At 45.5% G+C, this 17,622-nt stretch overlaps 1 protein-coding gene across 13 annotated transcripts in view; it reads left to right on the top strand.

Annotated features, from left to right (window-relative positions):
* sept9b (septin 9b) overlaps window positions 1-16,961 on the top strand; it is a 76,996-nt gene extending 60,035 nt beyond the window's left edge. For 8 of the 13 annotated variants that reach the window (XM_036530042.1, XM_036530034.1, XM_036530017.1 and 5 more), the window contains 9 exons: window positions 17-208; window positions 3,490-3,618; window positions 4,642-4,723; window positions 4,854-4,991; window positions 11,003-11,120; window positions 13,125-13,220; window positions 13,625-13,721; window positions 16,010-16,061; window positions 16,800-16,961. In XM_036530042.1, the coding sequence (XP_036385935.1) occupies window positions 17-208; window positions 3,490-3,618; window positions 4,642-4,723; window positions 4,854-4,991; window positions 11,003-11,120; window positions 13,125-13,220; window positions 13,625-13,721; window positions 16,010-16,061; window positions 16,800-16,932 (1,037 nt within the window). In that variant the 3' untranslated portion in view covers window positions 16,933-16,961. The remainder of the gene's footprint in view (window positions 1-16; window positions 209-3,489; window positions 3,619-4,641; window positions 4,724-4,853; window positions 4,992-11,002; window positions 11,121-13,124; window positions 13,221-13,624; window positions 13,722-16,009; window positions 16,062-16,799) is intronic. The other 5 variants (XM_036530025.1, XM_036530076.1, XM_036530060.1 and 2 more) reach the window with 1 other exon arrangement.
* The last annotated feature ends 661 nt before the right edge of the window (window positions 16,962-17,622 follow it).

The raw sequence follows: 17,622 nt of genomic DNA on the forward strand, positions 1-17,622 counted from the left end.
TCTCTCTATGCATCAGTAGGGTCAGAGGTCATTCCCAGCTACACCAGCACCATGTCAGAGTCCGCCAAGCCAGCCCAGCCCCCCCAGCCGCCTGTACGCAGCGAGAAGCCTAATGCAGACTTCAGCTACGTGGGCATCGATGCCATCCTGGAGCAGATGAGGCGGAAGGCAATGAAGCAGGGCTTTGAGCTCAACATTATGGTAGTGGGTGAGTCCAGGCCAAGCAAATATGGACAAAATCACATTTAGATACCTTCAACCCAACCAGCAAGTTTTCCTGGTAAAAAAATAAATAACAGTTTGTTATAGTCAATGGTGTCTTCTACACTGCTGCTGCTACTGCCAAGTGATGTTTTCTAATGCACGATTGTCTAGTTTGGTGCTATTTCTGTGTTGCCATTTGGTGATGTCTCTGGTGTGAATTTATCAGTAGCCTCACAGAAAAACTTGTAGAACCACCCCCAAATCACGTGCGCCTCGCGATTCTGGTTTGGAAAAGCTAACGCATGCAGTTATCATAAATGAATCTGCACTGGCAGGCTTCAGTTTGAGAGATGTTTCACTGCAGCAATGAAAAGAAAAAACAAAACATAGAGACATTCAGGAAAAACAAAACAAATGATATATACTGGAAGGAAAAGTCCCTGACTTTAATGACCATAAGAGGGAGAGCTTTCTTACTTCGCAATGATATATCGTGCACAGTGCACTTAAATGCTTGTGTGCATTTTCACAGGCACGCACCCACAAGCATTTAAGCCAATAAAAGGCCACCTCTGTGTCTGAGAGCTTCCCAGCACAACAGTCTGGGGGGTCATAAACCCACCCTTTACTTCACTTCCTTTTGATGGTGTCCTGTCTCACAGTGTGTGTCTCACTGGATAAAGAACTTTCAGAAAGCACAAGCCCTAAGGAAGTGAAAGGAAGGTAAGATGAGTAGGGACTATGATGCGAGTAAGTGGTGATTTGGGCTGCTTACAAGGAAGACAAATAATTTCAGTTCTGTCCCCCCACACAAAAATGAATGTAACTCTAATCATTTAGATATGAAGGCACATTTTCCAGAGGAAAATGTTTGTGTTTGAGCTGAGCAGATTGCTGTTGTGTAAACACGGTACAGATGTCATGGTTACAAGGAGTTCACAAAGAGATAACCAGGATGTTGAATATAGGGCATATTTAAATGATGTCTCATGGTGCAAGTGGCAGTACCATGAGTAGGGCCACTTTCCTTAGGGGTGATCTGAGGATGAGACTTTTGGAGTTCTTTACTGTTCTTTTTCAATGTGCATATTTTGCAGAATTTCAGGCCCGAAGCACCCACAAGCTCACAGGAAGTACCACATGTGATAGGCAGCAACTATCACACATACAGCTCCTGCACACTAAAGTGTCAAGAATACTATTGCTATGGTCAGGGTTTCAGCCGTGGTTTAACAGAAACCTTTGTAAACTGTAACAGCAGAATTTTCTGTTTGAGAATTTTCTATTGTCTGTGATGATGTATGCTCAGTGAATTTAGATTAATGTAGATACTTTTGTTTTGGCTAGTTTGAGTCAAGTTCAGTGCCACTGGTATCAAAGTGAAGGACTTTATATATTTTGTCATGCCAATTTTTCTTAATTTAGTATTAGGCAAGGAGACATTATAGTCTGGACAGAGATTCGGGTCAAGGGGAGTGACTTTGTGTCTGGCAGCCTGTATATCCAACACAGCTGATGTGAGTTTTAATGTCGTGTTCACATTCCTGGTGATGCAATTCGTGCAAGATAGAACTAAGCTGATGGAACACGGCCAGCAATTGTGTTAAGGAATTTAAAAGGATCCACCACGTGTGTGGGTCTGTTTCCATTGCAGAACGAAACGGCCGCTTGCAGTGCGCAAACGGCAATCACTGAAAGCAGATACTCGCATGGAAGAGATGAGTGTTTTGCACACGCTCTCAGCAGGCAAGCCTCTGGGCTGATACAGCTCTGGAGCCAGAGACGAGAGTCTGGAGCCATTTGAAAAATAAGACGCTGGCAGCTTTTAACCTATGATTCATGCTGCTGTGCTCTGTCTGCTCTTAGGAGGCGGGGGGTCTGTAAAGCCATGGTTTTGTTGGTCAGCGTGCAAATTATGAATGAGGAATTGGTATAAAAAAAAAAAAAAAATCACAAACCCTGAAGTATTTTTCCCTTCTGCTTGGTGGCTGAAGGAGCTCCTTGAGGTTCTTCTCATTTCCCTCTGTTGATTAGAGCAGCCGCGGAAGTGTGTGGGGCCCAGTGGAAGGCGCTGATCTCCCAGGCTTGACTTTACAGGCTATCATCCTGCTCTGACCTCCTGTGCCCCCCCCCCCCCGCGCACGTTTATTTTGTGCCCTCTTTTTTGTAGTTTGACACAGAACAGATGGTTTCTCTGAAAGGATACCCATGTGTTTCTGGGCCCTGGGAGGCAGGCTGTTTCCAGGCTTATGACACTGTGGCTCCATGCTTTGTGAATTGGAGCACTGTGCTATAGCTCAGGTGTGAGCTCTCACTCTCTCTCCACACTCACTGTTCATCTATGTAAAAGCTGCTCTGTGTTCAGCATGGGAGTTAAAGCTCCTCCCTCCCTCCCTCCCGAATGAAAAAAATAATTTTCCTGAAGAACATGCCCTCCTTAAATATCTCTTGATTATAATCCAGTGCAAGTGGGAACTGGATCAAACACCCCAATCACAAACCTTTTATTTTCCTTGGGTTGCATTACCTCAGCTGTGGAGAGGGGTGTTGTATAGTAAACGTCCCACAGCAGTAATCAAGGGCCTTGCTTTTCCTACTTGGATTAGATCAAAAATGCCATTAATGCACTGCCCTTTAGAACCTGTCCTGCTGCTAATGCAAATGCAAGAATTTCGTTTTGCATTTTGTTTTCAAGAGAACTGTGAAACCACAGCTCTGTAGCAGTCACTTGAGGTTTCCATTAGAGACAGATAGCAACTCAAACTTTGACATTTTGCTCAGTTTGTATTGCGGTATGTGTGTACAGCATGTATGTGCAGGGTGTTTGCCTGTCTTGTATTTTAAGCCACCTGTGTGGTAATGTCTGTGATGGACCAGGCTGTAAAGATGCCCATGTTGAGAGAGAGAAAAGGGGAGCTGGCTTCCCTGGCCTGACTCCAGCTGGCCCTGTTGTGTGCTGGTGATGGATGTTGATGGGGAGGTGGACCGTGGCTCTCTTTGCTTCTCAGGAAACAGTGGGCCTTTGTGTTCTGTCGCTCATTGTGCTACCAGTCAGTTTGCCCACTGTGGCTGAAGTAACGGCAAAGCTGACCCTCTCCTGCCACCTACTTGCGCTCAGTAAGCAAGCGTAGCACCTTGTGTAAAGCGTCTGTGCCAAGGATGCAGTTGCCTTCTCACAAAAGGTTCTGTGGGAAGGGCCTGGTCACAATTGATCCCCAAGGTTTAGTTTCTTTTTCAGCACCTGCTTGAGAAGGTAACTGATCCGCTTGCCTTCTCTCCATACAGGACAGAGCGGTTTGGGAAAGTCTACGCTGATGAACACCCTCTTCAAATCCAAGGTGAGCCGTAAGTCTGTGCTTGCCACAGATGAGGAGAGGATCCCTAAGACCATCGAGATCAAGTCCATCAGTCATGGTAAGCAGGGAACGGCAGGCAGTTCCTGTTGTTGGTCATTCATGTTACATTAGTGAAATGCCGCAAAATTGCAATAAACTGTCTGGATATGATGCTTCACACATGAAGTATTATTTTAGAGAATTTCATTGCCGTAGTTAATCATGTTGAACATCAAAACTTTGAAGGGCAGAACAAATAATGAAAGGACTGTAAATAGCCCACTGTTGGGCTAGTCTGGTTTGTCTATGTGTCTGTATGACTCACAGATGTCACATCTCCATGCACAGTGTGTTAAGTTGCCATAATGTTAACAGCTGCTGCTCATATCTCGTGAATGTGGCCATTTGTCTGTCTTCAGCACAAGAACAAATGCTAAGAAATTGGCGGAAAATGGCTGGAAACTGAATTCAGGCAGTGATATTTAGCCATAGTTTTCATCAATGTTATGCCAGCATACTGGAGGGAAATAACCTAGACATTGCCGATGAAATGTGAAAAACGTGCAAGCACGAACATAGATATTCTCAGACTCCATATATTGCACTTTGTAAAAGCCGTTTTTCCACCTTTTTACCTGGCAATTTCCCACAATTCAGCATGTTAAGTCAAAGGTGGCTGTTGGGAGGAATCCAGGAATGCACATTGCTCCACGCAATCAATCCAATCGGACAACAGGGATCTAGATGTCTGTTTCTAGCATTGGGGAAAATGTTTAACCCTTACGTAACCCTAACATCAGGAAAGCGAAACTGCCTGATGTGACTGAAAGACGAGCACTTTCCTAATTCAAACTTTTCCCAGTACTTCATACAAAATTTTCAAACATTTTGTGTCCACATGCACATCTAAATTTGGTGTTCCTCTGTAAACCCATCACTTACTTAGGGTACTGAGAGCAACCACAGATATAAGTCTCTTGAAATTGTGTTCCTACACATACATTGAGGAGAAGAGGAGGATAATGATGATAACTATTGTTATGATTATTAGTATAATTATGATTATTGTATAGCTCTTAACCCTCACTATTTCCCTCTGCAGACATTGAGGAGAAGGGCGTGAGGATGAAACTGACGGTAATCGATACTCCAGGCTTTGGGGATCAGATCAACAATGAGAACTGGTGAGTGCTGGTTTAGATATATGAGTGCAGAGTGTGCAATTGATAAGGCCTTTCACTGGACCCTCACTGACTGCCTGACTCGCTCACTCATTCATTCACCCACTCACTAAGTCTCTGTCTTGTACCAAAGCTGGCAGCCCATCATGAAGTTCATCAATGACCAGTATGAGCAGTACCTGCAGGAAGAAATCAACATCAACAGGAAGAAGAGGATCCCAGACTCGCGCATCCACTGCTGTATATACTTCATTCCTCCCACTGGACACTGGTCAGTGCTCCATTACATACACACTACCCAGAGCACATACACTATATGGACAAAAGTATTCGGACGCCTGACCAATACATTGTAATGACATAGTATTCAAATACATATACTATAATATGGAGTTGGTCCCCCTTTTGCAGCTATAACAGCTTCCACTCTTCTTGGAAGGCTTTCCACAAGATTTTGGAGTGTTTCTGTGGGAATTTGTGCCCGTTCATTCTGTAGAGCATTTATGAGGTCAAGCACTGATGTTGGACTAGAAGGCCTGGCTCGCAATCTCCGTTCCAGTTCATCCCAAAGGTGCTCGATGGGGTTGAGGTCAGGGCTCTGTGCGGGCCAGTCATGTTCTTCCACACCGAACTCATCAAACCATGTCTTTATAGTCCTTGCTTTGTGCACTGGGGCACAGTCATGTTGGAATAGAAAAGGGCCTTCCCCAAACTGTTGCCACAAAGTTGGAAGCATAGCATTGTCCAAAATGTCTTGGTATGCTGAAGCATTAATATTGCCCTTCACTGGAGATAAGGGGCCTAGCCCAAACCCTGAAAAACAGGTGCCAAATACTTGTGTCCATATCGTGTACATGCACATGCACATGCTCTTACCTCTATCCACAAAGCAGAGGTCCAAAAGTGCAACCAACAAAATCACAACAGCAATGGTGCACACAAAAAGCAAAAGATCCAGCCTGAACATGTGAGAATCCATCGCTCGACGCTGTACTAGCCAGTGCCATGATGAATATGGAATGTATTACACCCTAAGTTCGGTATGCGTACATATACATACAAGTGGAAGAAACGGATTTAAAAGGAAGGAAAAGGGGGAAAAAATGACATGTAGTGGATGTCAACACTGTGTACGCTCTGTAAAAATGTGCACATCAGAGGGTGGATGTTTCCTGTAGGAAGGGCACAGTCATAGATCAGTCATGTCTCCAGAGGTGGTGTGGTGAGCTGAACTTTAGGCAATGTGACTTTGAGGTCGTTGTAGAGAAGTGACTGACAGTCAGACCCGAAGTAGGCTTTCTGCATCCCTACCCTTCCCCTACCCAACCTCAATGCCCCCCACCCCTTCATACTTTGGACCACTGTTTGCTTCTTGCCCTTAACCATTTCTTCCCCTTTCTCCATAACCCACAAGTGAAACTGATCCTTTTCATTGAGGCTCCTATCATATCTGGAATCGGGTTTCATAAAGGCTCCTTTCTCTGTGTAATTAGACAACATCTGGCAAAAGAGGGTGTGGCCGGGATCTTAGTTTCTTTTCTTTCATGCATCATCTGTGCCCGGTGTTCACTTGGAAATGTCCAATGATTGATTTTTATACATTTACATCTATGGTGACAAGTAACTGAAGCCAAGTCTCTCTACAATGTTTAGCTCTTGAATGTTTTGCTGTATGAGACTGCACAAAGACAAGCTTCTGTGGTGATCTGGAGTGTAACACAGATAAAATACACAACGAAAGATCAACAGTCAATTAATCTTGGTAGACATGTCAAAACAAACGTCCATCACTGACAGTTTCTGCACGTATTTTGTATGTGCTTGTAATAGCTTAGCCGTTGTCATGTTTGTATTTTGCTTGTACATGAGACACTAAACCCTGCTGTGTTGAGGTCAGTGTGTGGATGGGTTTCAGAGGGGAGGCCAGTGGTGGTTCTTTGCTGTCTTGGAAGTGAGAGCTCTGTGTTTAATGAGTGACATGCTGTGAAGAACAATAACGCAGTATACACCACTAATGCAGCGTGTCAGGAGGTCTTGCAGAAATGAGCAAACCTTCATTTATTTGCAGTCTGACCCACAATTTTGGTTTTCCAAGAAAGAGGCATCACTGAAGATGTCCTCCCACTTTCTGCAATGAGAAAGAATGGGAAGATGAGCAGATCTACAGTGAGTGACTTTAGGGAGAGCAGATGTGTAGATGAGGGGGGACTGCGGGGAGAGTAGGGCTTCGTTGAAAGGGGTCTGCAAGATGAGCATGTCTGCAGCGAGTGACAGCAGGGAAAGTCGGTCTGTAGGTGAGAGGGCACTGCAGGCAGAGCAGAACTGTAGTATGAGGGGACTGAAAGGAGAGAGGGTCTACAGTAGGAGAATCATTCCTATTAAATCCACTGATAATCAGCTAGATCTGAAGTGTTGCAGGAGACTGAACAGAGCTTGCCAGCCCTGGAGATGGAATTGCTCTGTTGGAGCCGAGGAACACAGATGGAGAAACGTTTGCTAACCAGACTGCAGTCTCTCTCCTGCTCTCTTCACGTCCAGTAACAATAGTTTTTCCGTGACTGGAAACATGGCACGGTTCCATTTAGCCCTGAAACGCTGCCTTTCCTTGTGTCTGGAAGTTTCTATTTCTTCTTCTGCTGTACAGACATCTGGATTTGATTTTGCTGTATTCTGCTGTTTCCTTTCTTTAACTCTTCTCTACCCACAATCCCACACAGAGACTGAGGGGTATTGCAGCAGGTCAGGAGTGGGCCATGGCCCAGTTGTAGATGTCTTCTTGTACCACCACTATTTTTTTTTTTCCTGGATACTTTTCATGAAATTGCCAGCTAAGGTATTTACAACAGTCTCAAAGTGGTTTATTATTACTTTTTTTTCCCTTGCAAACAAGTTTTTCTCCTGTATACATTTTTGGAATGTAGATGAAAGGAAAGTCTGTAATGTATACAGTGTTGTAATTAAGGAAGCTACAGGCGCATGTTCTGTCACTTCAACTATTTACAGTATGTCAGGCATCAGTCTGACCTGACACTGTACCATATGTCTGAGGTGTATAACCTGTGCCAAATATGTGCATGGAGTATTAGTGTCTGGGGAAGATGGTGTGACCCAATGTGACCTTCTCCATTTACACGTCATGGCTCACAAACGCACCCCGTCATCCCCTGTGTTGTAGAGCAGTTGCTGTTCATGTGTGTGTGTGCGTGCGTGTGTGCATGCGTGTGTGCGTGCATGTGTGCGTGTGTGCGTGTGTGTGTGTGTGTGTGTGTGCGCGTGTGTGCGTATGTGTGTGCATGTGTGTGAGACTGAGCCTCCCAGTGAGGGCTGCTATGTCAGGCACACTCCTCCTCCTCCTCCTCCTCCTCCTCCTCCTCCCCCTCCCCCCTCCATCCTCAAAGCAGCTGCCCGAGGACCGCACTCTGCTGGCAGTGTGTCAGCTGCTGGGACCGTGTTGTCAGTTCCTGTGTGTCACACAGTATAAGCCTGGGCCCAGTTAAGAAGTCCAAAAAAAACAAAAAAACAACAAAATAAAAAAAATCCAAGCCACCCCCATAACCCCCCCCCCCCCCCCCCCCAGCCCTCTACCGGAAGCCTGCAGCACCTGCTCTCCCAGGGGCCCTCTATGTGGGAGAGGAAATGGTCAAACAGGAAGTTACAGGCTTCCTTACTGCCACCCGGAGATTTTGGGAGTGCACTTGACCGGCTGAGCGGTTTTTTGCTGTGGAGTTGCACCCTCGAACCCACCCTGGTTATCTGGGGTTGGGAAAGAGGCGTGGGTATAAAGACATCATGAGTTAAACACATCGTGAGTGGTATTTTGCCCTGCGGCTCGGTTAAACATCGACAAAACGGCCAAGAAGACAGAGGGGGGTATGTTCTGTCACCAACTGAGCTTTTCCCTTCCAGGGGATTTCTTCCCGGGTGGAATCTGTCTCATGTCTTAAAAGGGGGTTCTTAACTGTGCTCTCTGTCTGTGTTTTCAGGTCATGTGCTTTCATAAATGAATACTCTTTTCAGTGCGCTAGCTAGTGTCTGTAACCAATTACTTCGATGTGCTGCCAAATTCATATTTTATTGCTCCTCCTGTCTGTGCCATCAAAGCATAATGAAGAAATTACAAGGAAAAGAATGATTATAGTCTGAATGTAAATTCAGTAGTACTGGTAGCATGACGGTATATGACAGTGCAGGAGATGCTGCGACAGTATAGTCTGGCTTTAAGCTATTTCCTTTTAAAAAAAGTCCAAAGCAAGTACAAGTGTGATCCAAAAGAAGAAATCCATACCTATGGTTTTAGTGTACGTGTTTGTGGTACAGCAGAACATTGTTCATTGTTCGTTGAGGAGATGACAGCAACACTTCCCCCTTGGATTCCTCCTCATGTCCTTCACCAGCAGTTCCCTGAGAGAGCAGGCCTAGCCTCAAAGTGAGAAAATAGCGCCATGACACAACCAAGAACTGCAACTGTAGGAGTCGTCCTCATTTGCGGACGGTTTCAAAGAGGAAAGAGCGGGTCAAAGCAAAGCTGTCTGCTCTGTGTGGTTGCTCTTTCCTTTATATGGTAACATCTTTCTCTTCCTGTTTTTTTTTTTTTTTAATGAGACCACAAATTGACTTTCGGCTGAATGATTCAAGACACTTAAGCCCTCTCTTCAAGTAGTTATGTACGATGACTTATTTTAAGAGTCCAGGGGGTAGGTCTGTCTGTGTGTGTGTGTCTGTGTGTGTGTGTGTGTCTGTGTGTGTGTGTGTGTGTGTGTGTGTGTGTGTGTGTGTGTGTGTGTGAGAGAGAGAGGGAGAGGTGTGAGTCAGAGACCAAGTACATGGGGATGTGTGTTTCTGTGTGTATGTATTTTACACACTTGTGCCCATGACCATGCTTATGCATGCGTATGTCTCTGAGCATCTCCTGTCGGCACAGCTGAGGACACGGTGCCCCCCCCCCCCCGGTCCCTGGGCTGCGCCATGTGAAACTGACAGCTGGCAGGGCCGGCGAGGGGGCCGGCGAGGGCTCCGGTGCGACGGGCGCATTTGCCATGGGTGTTTGGGGTGTGATGTATGGGAGCGTGTGCTATCGCGTGTCTCCCCCTATAAAAATGGATTAGCCTTTCATGTTTATCCAGCGTTGCAGATGTCAGTCTCATGAGCCTCCCTGCAGCTGCTGCAGAGCTTTTGAACTCTGGCGCAGAGTTTCACAAGTCTAATTGGAGAGGATTGAAATTTGTATTAACCAGAGGCTCCGCTGACAATGCGTTTCACTCCGAACCGAACAAGCGCCTGCTGCAGAAAGCAAAAGTGGCATCCTCACAAAGGAGAGAAAATGGCCGTCTGAGAGAATTTTCAGTCTGTCTTACCAGGACTCCGCCACATTTCCCCCACTCTGTCTCACATCCTAAGGGAAGCAGGGCTGCTGTTTACGAAACAAAGCAAGATGGTTAGATTAAAGGATGAGAACTGCCCCTGATTTTGTAATGCCGATTGAAGTCAATTCACTGACTTATTAGGCATCGCCATGATAGTCACCGTAACACGGTGCAGATTAAAGATATCGACACCATCTTCAGGTCGCATTGCTTTTGCATGCATTTGCTGTCATTTCAAGGGTGTTGGACTCTGGTGAGCGGTCATACTTGATATACAGTTGCGGGTGTAACTGTGCTGAAAGGGAATATATCTCAGTAATTAGCTTTTACTTCTGTCCAGTCAGCGAGAACTTGGAGTGTTCATAAAACTGTTTCCTGTTTTCTCTCTTTAATGTTTGATGTCAGTTCCAAATGCAGATTTTGGGCCACTGCCGACAGTGTCGTATTTGCTGCTGAAAAACCTCCCTGCCAGTTTTGTGAACATTCATACTGACTTACTTTTGATTTCTCCATAGACACCCTTGTGCCATAGTACCTGAGAGGGGGGCAGGAGACATGCAGAACATTATGGAGATTACAACTGGAAGTGCAAGCATTGATCTAGCACTACTCTTTTATCAGATGTGAATCAGTGAGTGCAGTGATGTTGCCCCCTGGTGGCTTTTCTGTTAACCTGCAGGCAAACACAGACAGTGGGGAAAGTGTGTTTCATTGCCTGCATGCCATGGTCATATGATCCATGTGGTTGTTTACTGCATCATGCCGTTTCCTGGTGGCAAGCAGAATGAATGGATTAATTGTATCCCCTCTGTTCTGACATGTCTGGCACATGCTGGCCAAGTTCCCATCTGAAGCTGAGGGGTAGGAGGAGCTGTCTTCTCAGCTGTGTTTCCCACTGAATTCCTCTTGTCTGTTTCAGCCTGAGGCCCCTGGATGTGGAGTTCATGAGGCGCCTCAGTAAAGTGGTCAACATCGTCCCTGTCATCGCCAAGGCTGACACCCTAACTCTGGAGGAGAGAGACTTCTTTAAAAAGAAGGTAAATGCAACCCCCCCCCCCCCCCCCACCTCCACACACATTAAACAGGTATGCATGCGGTTCTGTGTAGCTTCTGCCAGAGCTATGATATGTTGGCAGCTACTTTGTAGGGCAATATTAGAAGTCTGCAGAAGGGAAGGGGTATGAACACTTTTAGCTACTGGACAGATACCAAAGATTTAAATTCATAGGGGTGAAGGACAAAAAAATACCACATAAGCATTATAGTATTTGCCTTGTAGCTAATTAGCTGCGTTGCAGGATCACTGAAGTCCACAACTGAGGGTAGCACCCCTTGAAGGTATACGTGCCCTGTAGGGGTGGAGGTTGGAGTGGTGTGGGTCAGCTGCAGAGCCTGCTCCCCAAGAAACACCCCCCCCCCCCCCGGACAGCACTCTGAGGGGCAGAGAGCTCTTAACTTCCTGCGGCTCTCCTGCATGAGAGGAGGGTGGGGAGAGGAACAGGGTGCCGTCCGCTTCCTGTTTTTCCCGCCCCGGCTCCCCGCAGCGGTGCCGCGCAGGCCGTGAAAGAAGAGGCTGTGATCCCCCGTTGTTTCCTTGTGTTCCTCTTGGATGGCACTCAGCCCTGAGTGGAGGTGAAGGCGGATGGGGGATGTGCATTTCCCTCGCTCTGGCAACCCCTCGCTCTGGCAACCCCTGTCTTGTTTTATTACAGCAGGATACATACTGAGAGCCGCTGGCTTCTGTTCCAGTGAGAATAAACAAGAAAATTGTCCAAATTTGATTGAAGCACGTGGGCTTGTAATGGGATGTTTTGATTGGCTTGTAAGGGCAGTGTCCAGCCCACAGACTTTGATGTTGTTCCCTACGGCCAGTGACTTGCTCAGGGAACAAGGAAAGCTTTTTGTATCAGTGGCTTTCTGTGTTAAAACAGCTGCGCTTCTTTCTTGCTACATGCTGATGTAACTGTGGTGAGGCTTGATCACATTACTTTCCTTGCTTTATGGCAAGCAGACATTTGATCATCATCTAACAAGACAACCATTCATTTAAATACTATTTTTGACAACTGTTTTCCTGCCTCTGGTTTATAATGAGCGCACACAGGAAATCACTCATTTTATATGCAGACAATTTGCGAACAACGATATGTTTTTGCAATTAACCTCTGTTTTTAGATGGTTGGAAAGGGTTGTATGTCAGTGCCCTATAAAAGCTTTGCTAAAGGTCATCTTGAACAGAGCTTCAATTTTTTGTGGCACTGTAACTTCACTAATCTTTTTAGGTGTTTTTTTTTCATCACTGCTCTAAATGAAAATTCAATAAACTCATCCTCTTTCCATTCTGAAATTTTTTTTGTGGAGTGTCTCTCTTAGCTGGAGATGCATGTGATTTTTTTCAGTCTTCTTCTCTGTCTTTGTATGAGAGAGCACAGGACTGGCAGCTGTTGGTCAGCAGAGGGCTCATGCCTTTTTGATTCCAGTGACTCGGACTTCTTGAGCCCTCCCTTCTTCCCTGTGTGGGGTCACTAGACCCTCCCTGGAGCCCCACCTAGCTTCCCCTCCGTGCCCCTCAGCCTCTGCGCCTGACGAGGGCAGTGAGTGTTGTTGTACTGGGCTGGACGACACCCTCCTCCACCTCCACAGTTCCTGCACAGTCAAGGCAATGTGTGGGATGACTAGACGGCTGCGTCAGTGCGTCGGGATAGGCCATTGTTTCAGACACATCCTGCCTGCGGACTCTCCCTTCTCATTCCAGAAGTGTGATTTGCGTTGACCACATACTGGTGCCTGCCGTCATCTTTCTGGTGTTCATGATTTTACTGTTGCAATCTGACTGCAGTGCTGACCGGATGTGTAATCTGCATGTAGATATGTAATGTAACACAGTTAGGGAGCACAATGTCATGTCTGGCTCTGCTTTTAATGATGACCTTAATTTCAGCTGGGGTGTCATGTCGGTAGAATGTGTGCACTTGTGTCCACACTGTACATTGACTGTATTTTATGTGTGTGTGTGTGTGTGTGTTTGTGTGCCCACACAGATCAGGGAGGAGCTGAGAGCCAATGGGATCGATGTGTATCCGCAGAAGGAGTTTGACGAGGATGCAGAGGACAGGATGATCAATGAGAAGATCAGAGTGAGTGTGTGGCAGTGTCACCTTACCTGACCAAACACAGTCCCCAGTGTCATGATCCCACTCACCCATTGTGAGGCCAACATCTACCCTATGCCTGTGACAAGATTCATTTCACTTTTGACTTTCAGTGTGTGAAGATAAATGTATACATTAATATATGTTTTCACTTTGTTTGAACTGCTTGATGATGGTTTAAAGGTAAATTCATTATTAGTTCTTTTGGGTTGAGTGCTTTCTGAAACGACTTGAGTTCATGTCTGCGCTGATCAACATGAGGGTGGGAATTGCGGGAAATATGTTTGCGTATACTTTGCATGGGTTGTCTTTCTCTTTGCATCTTTCTGTGGCGATTATTATAATGATGAACCCCAGCCCTGTGCTCTCTCTCTCTCTTCATCCCTCAGGAGATGATCCCCTTTGCTGTGGTCGGGAGTGACCAGGAGTACCAGGTCAATGGGAGGAGGCTTCTGGGAAGGAAAACAAAGTGGGGTACCATAGAAGGTAATATCCTCTCGGCTCCAGATTCTTCCATTATTTCATCCGCCATCTAGACAATGGAAAATAGTTCACGCAGCACTGCTGTTCCCGTGATTAGACAAGACTTTCACCTCAGCATAAGTAAAAATGATTTAAGGGCCTCCTGTGTGATCCCAGGGAACTATATTTTTATGTCCATATTCATGGTTTGTGGCTGTTGTGATTTAATGTACAGTATATGGGCTCAAAGCCAGTGATATAATGGTAAGAGAGCGTGCATGATTGGCCATGTCTAACCACTTTTGGAAGGTCAGATTTTCGGACCCAAGTACATTTTTCATGTCAGCACTGCCAAAAGAAATCACAGTTGAGGAAAGTCCCTTCTCAGTAGGAGGTGTCCTGTTTGTAAGAGCACAGTGAAATCATTGGGGTGAGAAAAGAAAACTGCCTATGGAAAAGAGGATGCGAGCAACTCTGGCTACACGTACTGAGACACCTTTACAATGTTTGTCTGGTGTGTTGTAAAAGTATACAGAGTTTATAACAGCACTTGATCCAGAATGCAGTGTTGATTTATGCACATCATTCCTGCAGTATCCACTGCATTCCTTTTCGGTGTCACTTTTTGTTGTTCTCCAGCATTTTATTTTATATTTGCAATTTTGGCAGACTTTTCATCCTGTGTAGTTATATGAAAATAATAAAAATTACAAAGATGATAATGAAAACAGTTTCACCACATCTTTGCCCCTGGGGCCCACTTAAATAAATTTAATTGTGATTACAGCCCACCAATGCACACTTCTATAATATCGTCAATCCAATTTCCAAATTGTCACAGAGCACACACTGTCTGGCATACGGTTTTGTAATGTAATGTGAATTGCATTTGCATCTTTATCTTGTCAGGCATTTTGAGACCCAGTATTGAAGTTGGCGTGACCCCCACGGTGAAACTCGGAAATAAATACTGAAATAAAATACAGAAAGAAATAAATACTGAAAGATCAAGCGTAAGAAGCTGACTGTGTGTGTGTGAGAGAGAGAGAGAGACAGACACACACACACACACACACACACACACACACACAGAGTACACACTGCTCCAGCAGAGAGCACAATGTCTCCATTCTGCCCCGGACAGGCGATGTGCTTGGCGGTCAGGAGGCGCAGGCTGTTTCACACGTCCCTGCCGCCGCAGTAAATGAAGAGCCACAAAGGGATGCTGTGTGTGCCTGATCTGAAATCAGTTTCCCACAGCGAGAGCCCCCCCCCTTTTCCCCCAGCCAGTGTTGTCCACACTGCGGCATTGGCCCGCTGCGTGTTCGCCCCGCCCGCCCCCCTCCGCTGCCAGCGTGCCACCCATTGTTTCAGCGCTCGGGATCCGCCCGCTGGCTGCCATGTGGCGGCTCTGTGGACGTCTGCAGCACTGCAGCTGTAGATGCCATTTGCTTGTGGTGTGGTGTGTGACGGCAGCTCTATGGAGACGGTTTTTAACGAGGCACGTTCCAACCAAACCAGCCTCTTTATTTTCGCACGATTGAAAGCTGATCGTCTTGCATTTTGATGTGGACATTTTAGCTCCCCTCCGCCTTACTGTGCTAGGAGACCAATGGCGTCTCAACGGTTAAGAGCGCCACGCAGCTGTGACTGGCGCTGAATCCGGCTGGAGGACTCTCCCCTGTCTCAGCTGTCCTTTTGGATGCACCAGATGGAAATTCATTTCCCGCTTAGGAATTTCAAATGCTTGATAGCATTTTTACCATATGCAGTCTTGACACTGATAATCCCCTATGCATGCATGTGTTCCCAACTGTGGGACTACCATACAATTAACAGTATTGCAGTAGTATTAGCAGTAATGCAGAATTGGGTACACCTATTTTTTGAAAAGAAGCATAATTATACTAAATTAGCTGCTGTAGTTGCTAAAGAAAGAACTTCTTACTATTGTTATCACGTCACATTTTGTCCTGTCTTCTGAGAATTGCGCTGTAGCTCTGCCCTCTAGTGACATATGTGAGATTTGCACTCATTCAAGTTTGAATGGTATACGACATGGGAAATATAATATTTTATTTTTAAACATAGTTGCGTATTTTAAAACAGGGTTTTTAACAACTGGATTTGCTGATGACAAAACATGCAGTGGTATATTGCCTTCATCTGTCATCTGAATGAAGCAAAATGATATTGGAGGCCTAAATAAAGCTGATTAAAAAAAAAACATTAAATTGTTAAAATGAATCCCTACACCTGCATGGAGCTGCTGTTAAAAGCTTTTTACCCATTCTCAATGCTCTGTTTTTCAGTGGAGAACATTGCACACTGTGAGTTTGCCTACTTGCGGGACCTGCTTATTAGGTGAGTGGTTTTTCCTGTTTTTTCCTCTCTGCTGAAGTAATTTGCTGTTTATGATTTTGGTGTAGAAGTGTGTGTGGACTTGTGATGTGGATCGGTGTCAAAGTAAATACAACGCAGCTGCTTTCACAGGTGACAGAGAAAAAGCACTTGGGCACTGTACAATCGAAGCACGTAAACACTAGTTATTACAGCACTAAGGGGCTTACGCATATGGTCACGTGTCCAGATTTATCATATTTCATACCACTTTTAGATGCACTTTGTACATATTTTTGTAGGTTTCTCTGAATAAGAGCATCTGCTAAATGACAAAATTTAAATGTAAAATGTTGTCACTGGTGCTTTGTAATGTTCCATGTGTAAATATGTGCATCTGATTTATGAACACATGCAACAGTGCAATTGAATTGCAGTGGAAGTGACATGTGGGGGATTGCTTGAAGATACCACCCACTGCAAGGACTGTGAGTGTTCAGGAAACACAGTCTCAAGTTCCACTTTCCTGAGGGGGTTCTGACAAGAGACTGGCCAGTTCTTCCTGGCTATAAGAACTGGCCAGTTCTTTCAAAGACTTTGGCTCATCCCCTAAGTTTGAGTCCTTCTGGTATTTATTATTGTTTGTGCATAAATAGTTTCTCTGTGTGTGTGTGTGTGTGTGTGTGTGCGTGTGTGCGTGTGTGTATTCGTGCGTGAAACTAAAATTCTAACACACTTTCCCCTTCTATATCTGTCTCTCAGAACCCACATGCAGAACATCAAGGACATCACCAGTAATATCCACTATGAGGCATACCGTGTCCGCAGGCTCAACGAGACCAACACGCAGGCCAATGGAATGTCCGAGCATGACGTGTCCTCCCACGAGATGTAGATGTCCACCCGCCACCCCCGCCCACCCCTGTCCCCCCATGACCCCTTCACTTTTGTCTGTCCTGGCCTGCCGCACCCACCTCACCACCTCTTGCTCTGAAACCAAACCTCAGAGAGGACATTAAGTGCTCAGTCCCATCTTCAAGGCCCAGAGGCAGTAGATAAACAGTTTCCTTTTGTTTTTCGGTTGTTGACAGAACCCCTCCAACAACAACATATTTTTTAAGTGATGGGTTAAAGCTTTTGAAACTAATGCAACTTCTTAGTGTAATTTTATGTGCTGTTACAGTGTCTTGTTGCCCTAGAATACTCCCTTCTGCATCATCCTAGTTTTCTGGCAGTTCGCGAGGAGTATCATAATGGTGGGTTCAGAGGGACAAAGACAAGGAGGAAAGAGGAGTGAAAAAGTTGCCAAGTCTGTGCGCTGAAAGCCACCTCAGTTCTGTCAAAACATGCTTCAATAAAATGTACCATTGTCTTTTTTCTGTCTAATTAAGTAGAGACGTAGTAATGATTTTAAAATCCAGCATCTCTCTGCTTGTTGCTAACAAAGAAACACAATATCATAAAGCTTATTTTTCTCAGGGGGGGGGTAAGACAGGATTTTTCTAAAACGAGGACCTTAGAGGTGGTTATGCCAGACATACAGATGGATTTGGATGGTCTGCCCTTCCCATGAGGCTGTGGAGCT

The sequence above is a fragment of the Megalops cyprinoides genome, chromosome 1 (assembly GCF_013368585.1).
Source record: "Megalops cyprinoides isolate fMegCyp1 chromosome 1, fMegCyp1.pri, whole genome shotgun sequence".
Taxonomy (NCBI): domain Eukaryota; kingdom Metazoa; phylum Chordata; class Actinopteri; order Elopiformes; family Megalopidae; genus Megalops; species Megalops cyprinoides.